The 7598-nt window shown below is 41.8% G+C and overlaps 1 protein-coding gene and 1 non-coding gene across 2 annotated transcripts; one reads left to right on the plus strand and one right to left on the minus strand.

Annotated features, from left to right (window-relative positions):
• Positions 1–1257: 1257 nt before the first annotated feature.
• Positions 1258–5178, minus strand: LOC128127903 (uncharacterized). Its single transcript, XM_052766636.1, has 3 exons — positions 4366–5178; positions 2609–2802; positions 1258–1783 (listed from the first exon to the last, which is right to left on the minus strand). Exons 1-3 carry the CDS (start codon positions 5176–5178, stop codon positions 1258–1260), a joined length of 1533 nt encoding a protein of 510 aa, XP_052622596.1.
• Positions 5179–6168: 990 nt separating this feature from the next.
• Positions 6169–6275, plus strand: LOC111895093 (small nucleolar RNA R71). The gene has a single exon (XR_008229366.1). It is a non-coding gene; the product is annotated as a small nucleolar RNA R71 (small nucleolar RNA).
• Positions 6276–7598: the final 1323 nt, after the last annotated feature.

Below are 7598 nucleotides of genomic sequence, written 5' to 3' on the forward strand. Positions count from 1 at the left end.
CATAAATGCCCAGTCTCCAAGAAAACTCAGCAATGCTACATTGTCGCAGCTCCCCGCCCAAAGAAAAAGAAATTGTGTTGGGGTTGTAATACTCACTACCACCTCGGAATGAGATGGTAGCAAAGAATTCCCAACACAGCTCGACATATACAGGCTCTTGTATCTTGAATATTGTAACCAACCATCACATGTGATGGTGGTATACCCCAAACTGCACTCCTTGACCAAGTAAGGTGTAAGCTCCTCCTCCAATCCCACATTTCCCAACCACCCCCAGTCAACTGCGTTTGGTAAATGGATTTCCTTTTGTTTGAGCGCCTCTAATCGGTTTTTGGCCCTAGTTTGTGATGACTTGGAAGTGATTTGTTGGAATGAAAGCCATGGGATATCACTTTGGCTCCCTCCATGAGAAGACTACCCCCTTCTGGCCATGATACCTGCATAAAAATATCAAAAACACGCAAACAAACAATACCCAGTAATTAAAAACGAAGAAATGGGGTCTGAATAGTCATCTACTCGCCGAGTACACGACCTACTCGGCGAGTAGGATGAACTTCGGGAACTGTTTGGTGTCGGACATGTATAGGCTATCCAAAACTCCAAATTCTTCATAGGGGTTTGTTGTAATGAGTTATCTAACCATAAATCCAAAAGAAATTCCTCCTAACATTACCTAATTCATGGCTCAATTAAAACCCTAGAAATTGAGGAAACCCCCAAATCCGAAATCAAGCAAAATAGGGGAAAATCTATGATAAAGATTGAACCTTTGATGAGTTTAGAGTGTAAAGATGTTACCTTTTTCTTTGAATGATGAAGATTAAGTGGAAAATCGAAGAGAATTGAAGAAATCGCAAAAATCACAGGGCTGCTTGAGAGATCGTTGTGCACAGCGAGTATGGGGGTTAAATGGGTGAAAACCCTCTTTTTTAAAGATTTATATCTCATCCGTGTAAAGTGGCTACTCGCCGAGTAGAAAGGTTCTACTCACCGAGTATAAATGCCGTTACGCGTTTTATTGGGCTACTCGGGCAGGTACTCGCCGAGTATACGTGCCTACTCGGCGAGTAAACCTTGCAGATTGAAAAAATTGTGAAAATTTTGAAAAATTAATGTGTTTTCTCATGTTTTTAAGCCATCCACCCCACACTCTAGGCATTGCTTGCCCTCAAGCAGTTATGTTCTTAAAAGTAGATGAAGAAAAGAAAAAAAAATAAAAATAAAGAAAAGGAAAAAAAAATGCAAACTTGAAACTCAGGTTGCCTCCCGAGAAGTGCTTCTTTTTAGGGAGTCATTAGTTGGACTCCTCCCCTTCCACGTGGTTGCAGTCCCTTCCAGCAGCAGCAACTCTTCCATTCCTTCATTCCGGGGGACTCCTTCTTCATACTTTTTGACCCTATGCCCATTGACCTTGAAAGGCGTGCCATCTCTTGACAATAGCTCTATAGCACCATGTGGAAACACCGTCTTCACTAGAAAAGGACCATCCCATCTTGACTTGAGTTTTCCCGAGAAAAACTTTAGTCGTGAATTGAAGAGCAACACTTTTTGGCCTTCATGAATTTCTTTATCTTTAATCCTTTTGTCATGCCACATCTTGGTCTTCTCTTTATAAAGCCATGAACTAGAGTATGCATCATTTCTCAGCTCCTCAAGAGCATTCATTTGCATCAACCGGTTGCTCTTTAGTTCCTCCATGTTGAAGTTACACCTCTTTAAAGCCCAAAACGCCTTATGCTCTAGTTCCACCGGCAAATGGCATTGCTTTCCATAAACTAACCTATATGGTGTAGTACCAATAGGTGTTTTGAAAGCTATACGAAAAGCCCAAAGTGCATCATCTAGCTTATCCGACCATTCCTTGCGATTGCTCCCCACCGATTTCTCTAAGATTCACTTTAAAGCTCGATTTGTCACTTCGGTTTGTCCACTAGTTTGTGGATGGTACGATGTGGAAAACTTATGGGTTACCCCATATTTCTTTAACACCTTTTCCAATTGGTCATTGGCAAAATGTGTGCCTCGGTCACTTATAAGGGCTTTCGGGACTCCAAATTGTGAAAATAATTTATTTAAAAACCGCACCACCACCCGACCGTCATTTGTTGGTAACGCTTGTGCCTCCGCCCATTTGGATACATAATCCACCACCACTAATATGTATTTGTTTCCTTTAGACATGGGAAATGGTCCCATGAAATCGATTCCCCACACATCAAACACCTCGCACACTTGGATACTATGTTGTGGCATTTCATTTCGAGATGAAATGTTTCCCACTCTTTGACAAGCATCACATTCTTTGACAAATTGGGATGCATCTTTAAAAATTATGGGCCAATAGAACCCAATGTCAAAGATATTCTTTGTAGTGTAGTGTGCTCCATGATGTCCACCCGTGAGCCCGCTATGACAATGCTCTAATATTTTCCGGCTTTCCTTCCCGAATACGCATCTTCGTATGATCCCATCCGCACAGCTCCGGAAGAGGTATGGCTCGTCCCAAAAGTAATATTTTAATTCAGAAAAGAATTTCTTCTTTTGTTGACTGCTAAAATCTTTCGGGATGTATTTTGTAGCTAAATAATTAGCTATATCTGCGAACCATGGCTCTTCTCCCACGGTCAACATAATGTACTCTTCCGAGAAGTCGTCTCCAACTTTATCTTCTTGCAATTGCGGGTTCTCAAGCCTTGACAAGTGGTCAGCTGCTACATTCTCTATTCCCTTCTTGTCTCGTATCTCTATGTCGAACTCTTGAAGAAGTAGCACCCATCGTATCAGTCTTGGCTTGGCATCCTATTTTGCAAACAAATACTTGATAGCCGAGTGGTCAGTAAAAACAGTAGTTTTGGATAAAACCAAGTAAGGGCGGAATTTGTCAAAGGCATACACCACAGCTAATAATTCCTTTTCAGTGGTGGTGTAATTCTCTTGGGCTGGATTTAGAGTCTTGCTAGCATAATATATGGGTCGAAAGTGCTTATCAACCCTTTGACCAAGGACAGCTCCTAATGCAAAATCACTAGCATCACACATAATCTCAAAGGGTAAGTTCCAATTTGGTGCAATAATGATCGGGGCATTAGTTAATTTTTCCTTTAAACATTCAAATGCCTCAAAACATTCTTTAGTAAAAGTAAATGGTGCATCTTTTAGTAGTAATTGTGTTAGAGGTCTAGTTATTTTGGAAAAATCTTTTATGAAACGCCGGTAAAAACCTGCGTGTCCTAGAAAACTTCTAATGCCCTTCACATTAGTTGGTGGGGTAATTTGGCAATGGTGTCAATCTTTGCCCGATCCACTTCAATTCCCATTTTGGAAACCTTGTGGCCCAAAACTATACCCTCCTTGACCATAAAGTGACATTTCTCCCAATTGAGGACCAAGTCGGTTTTTTCACACCTAGCAAGCATTAAGTCAAGATTTGTGAGACAATCATGGAAAGAAGATCCAAAAATGGAAAAGTCGTCCATAAAAACTTTCATGAATTTTTCCATCATATCGTGGAATATTGCTGTCATACACCTTTGAAAAGTCGCGGGTGCATTGCATAGCCCAAAAGCCATGCGTCTATAAGCAAAAGTCCCACTTGGGCAAGCAAATGTGGTCTTTTCTTGGTCCATTAGGTCTATGAGTATTTGAAAATAACCCGAGAATCCATCTAGAAAGCAATAGTAGCTATGGCCCGATAGTCTTTCTAACATTTGATCAATAAAAAGGTAAGGGAAAATGGTCTTTACGAGTGGCATCGTTTAGCTTTCGATAATCGATGCACACTCTCCAACCGGTTACCGTTTGTGTCGGAATTAGCTCGTTCTTTTCGTTGGTTATGACCGCCATACCTCCTTTCTTGGGCACCACTTGGACCGGACGCACCCATGGACTGTCGGAAATGGAATAGATAATTCCCGCATCTAAGAGTTTGACCACTTCCTTCTTGACTACTTCTTGCATGTTTGGGTTTAACCTTATTTGGTGATGTACAACTGGCTTTGCTCCTTCTTCCAGATTGATCTTGTGGGTGCACTAAGATGGGCTTATTCCCTTGATGTCGGTGATGCTCCATGCTATGGCCCGTTTCCACTTCTTCAACACTTGCACGAGCTCTTCCTTTTCAGAATTAGACAGGTCAGCGGCTATGATTACAGGCTTTTGGTTGCCTTCTTCAAGGAAAGCGTACTCCAAATGTTCTGGTAAAGTTTTGAGCTCAGATTTTTGGTTCTGACTGTTGGACTCGCCGAGTGTAGGTAGGGTACTCGGCGAGTTTGTGGCTGTATTCACGACTTCTGCCTTTTCTAAAGAGGAACTCGGCGAGTAGATCGGTCCTACTCGGCGAGTAGGACTGTCAGTTTGCTTCACCAATTCTTCATAATCTGCTTCTTCCAACAGTCTTTCAATTTCCATTAAGTCTTTTTCTGGATCAAATTCTTCATCATCAGTTGTGAACTTGCTGGAATCTTCAGTTATGCATTCCTCCAATAATTTGTCAAGCATATCAATTGAGAATGTCGTGTCGTCACTGTTCCTTGAATACTTCATAGCTTGGTCTACCCTAAATGTGACTGAATCCTCTCCTACCCGCAAGGTGAGCTTCGAGTCCCTCATGTCTACTATAACACTTGTCGTGTTGAGGAAGGGCCTTCCAAGGATGATTGGCACTTGTGGATCCGCCTCCATGTCTAGAATGATAAAATCAATGGGAAAGACGAATTTGTCCACCTTGACTAGTATGTCTTCGCATATGCCTCTTGGGAAGGTGACTGTCTTGTTTGCCAAGTGAATTGCCATGCGGATTGGCCTCGGTTCTGGGAGATCTAGCTTCTTAAAGAATGAATATGGCATTAGGTTCACACTTGCTCCCGAATCGGCTAAGGCATGAATGGTGGCCAAGTTGCCAAATTGGCAAGGTAAAGTCAAACTCCCCGGATCACCTTTCTTCTTTAGTAGCTTCTTAAGCATAGCAGCTGAGCAGTTTTCATTGAGTACTACCTTCTCCACTTCTTCCATCTTCCTTTTATTAGTGAGAAGTTCCTTAAGGAACTTTGCATATTTGGGCATTTGCATAACGGCTTCAATGAAGGGTATGTTGATTTGAAGAGTATCGATATGATCTAGAAACTTCTGATACTCCTCTTCCTGCTTCTCCTTCTTAGCTTGGGTTGGGTATGGCATTGGAGGCTAGTAAAGCTTTTCAGGGACCTGCTCATTCGGATTTGGTGGTGTACTCGCCGAGTCCATACGTGGTACTCGGCGAGTAGGGCTGTCAGATTGTATGTTTTGCTTTTCTGCTTGCTTTTCTGCCTCCTCCTTCTGTGATTCCTTGGATGCCTCAGTCTGAATAGGTGCCAGGGGAGTGATTATCTTCCCACTTCTTGTTGTGACTATGTTTATGTGCGCGCCTCGTGGGTTATTTTCAGTTTTGCTAGGAAGTTCGCCGGGTGACCTTTGGTTGATTTGTTAAGCAAGTTGTCCAAGCTGAGTTTCTATATTGTGGATAGATGCTTGCTGGTTCCTAAGCATGGTCCTTGTTTCTTGAATTGCAGCATCATGATCATTATGTCTTTTTTCTGAAGCAGCTACAAATTTGGTGAGCATTTCTTCCAAGCTTGGCTTCCTCTCTTGCACTGGCTCCTCCTTTTGGTAGAATCCTCTCCCTTTTTGCCTAAACCTTTCCTCCTTGGCTTTCTTGTACTCTTCATAAGGGAGCCACTCTTTCTTTTGTTTGCGCCAGTCTTCATCATATCGGTCTCCACTTGAGTAACAAACTTGCACCTTCTTGTTGCCATTCTCATCTAAATCACAGTCTCTAGTGAGGTGAGGCCCATTGCAGTTTTCACAGCCCACCTGAATAGCATGGATCGTTTGATCCATTTTATCCATCCTCCTATCCATGGTTTTTAGCATAGCCATGACCGCGGATAAGTCTTCAGTAGCTGCATAGGCGGCTCCCCTAGTGACATCATGTCTAGGGTTTTGGTATTCTCTAGAGTGTTTAGAAAATTCTTATTCTTTGATCACCGGGGGCGGCTTCTTTGTGAGCGGGCCTTGCGAGTCTAGTAACTGCCTGGCGGCTTCTTTGTGAGCGGGCCTTGCGAGTCTAGTAACTGCCTGGTTGTGACATTGACTCCATCATAGAAGATGGAGACTTCTTGCTGGCTGTTTAGGTCATGGTGTGGGCAGTTTCTTAGTAAGCTCTTGTACCTCTCCCATGCTTCATATAGTGACTCTCCAGCTTGTTGTTCAAAGTTAGCAATGGCCTTCTTCAACTTGGCTATCTTGGAAGTTGGGCAAAAGTGATCAATGAATTCTTCTTTCATCTTGGCCCAAGTGGTGACTGATCCGGGGGGAAGTGACTTGAGCCAGTCTTTTGCAGTACCTTTGAATGTCACTGGAAGCATACGAAGTAGTTGAGTCTCGCGGGGCACATTTGGAACATCGAAGTAATCAGCTACATCATTGACTTCGTCCAAATGCTTGTAGGCATCTTCATGGTCTTTTCCATAAAAAGGTATTTCTTTAAGTAAAGCTAGGATATGACCCTTTAGCTCGAAAGTAGCAGTCGCGGGAATTGTGGGTTGCACAAGTCCCGGGCCAGTGTTGTCGTGCATCCTCTTCTTCCATTCTCCCATGGGGATTTCATCAATGTTAGCCATTGTGATAGCTAACTCTTCCTTGGAATCGGTTTCGTGCTCGTATGTACGCTCCTCTTCTTCCTCGGTCTCGTACTCAATATCTTCCTTAACCGGTTCGTCGATTACTAAAGAAGCGTTGGATGCTCCTGATTTGCTGCTCTTCTTTTTCCCAAAAACAGTCTTCAAATTGGACAAAGGTGACTTCTTTGGTGTACTCAAGCTCTCCACGTCCTTTCCTTTGTTCCTTTTCAATGCGGATTCAGGATCTTCAAATGGGGGTACCAGCGGGGTGTTTGATCCTTTGGTCATGAAAGTCCTGAAATAAACAAGATAAAAACGTAAAAAGAACAAAAAAATGTACTAAAAAAAATCGAAAATTAATCTGCCAAATACACTTGTACTCGCCGAGTAGGTGCGACTGCACTCGTCGAGTATCAATGTAATTTTGAAGAAATTTTAGGCTTAATTTTAAAACTAAAACAGATGCTAAAACCTAATTTCTAACTACTAAATTGCAATAAATTAACTTTGTGCCAGTAAACTCACACAAAGGATTGAAAAACTTAGGGATTAGATTAATTATTTAGAACCGTTCCCCGGCAACGGCGCCAAAAACTTAATGTGTGTAAAATCACATGTTTTATTCCTACTTTTTATTAATAAATTTAGCACACAAAGGCAGTGAACCTGTCTTTTAGTGGTATAGTTGAGTAAGTAGGGTATCGAACTCAGGGAACGGAAAATTAAACTAATGGCTAGTTTTAACTAAGCAATTAATGAAAGTAAAGGTTTTTCTTCTAGTTTTACAAGACTAGAAACTTAAGCACACCATAAAACACTTAATTAACTAAGTAACTAAAGCAAACAACTAATTCACCAAATTTGATAAAGATGTTTCTATTTAGGTTCAACCAATTCACTCCTATGGTTATTTTGTATTTATGATAGATTAATTGTTAT

Source organism: Lactuca sativa, chromosome 1 (assembly GCF_002870075.4).
Source record: "Lactuca sativa cultivar Salinas chromosome 1, Lsat_Salinas_v11, whole genome shotgun sequence".
NCBI classification, from domain to species: domain Eukaryota; kingdom Viridiplantae; phylum Streptophyta; class Magnoliopsida; order Asterales; family Asteraceae; genus Lactuca; species Lactuca sativa.

Bases quoted from the DNA above. Each gene is read 5' to 3' on its own strand.
- LOC128127903 (XM_052766636.1), bottom strand. From the start codon at position 5,178: ATGCCATACCCAACCCAAGCTAAGAAGGAGAAGCAGGAAGAGGAGTAT. The intron at 2,803-4,365 runs GTGAAGCAAACT...TTTGCAAAATAG, and splicing joins AAGCAGATTATGAAGAATTG to GATGCCAAGCCAAGACTGAT. The intron at 1,784-2,608 runs GTTCGCAGATAT...TACACCATATAG, and splicing joins ACCGTGGGAGAAGAGCCATG to GTTAGTTTATGGAAAGCAAT.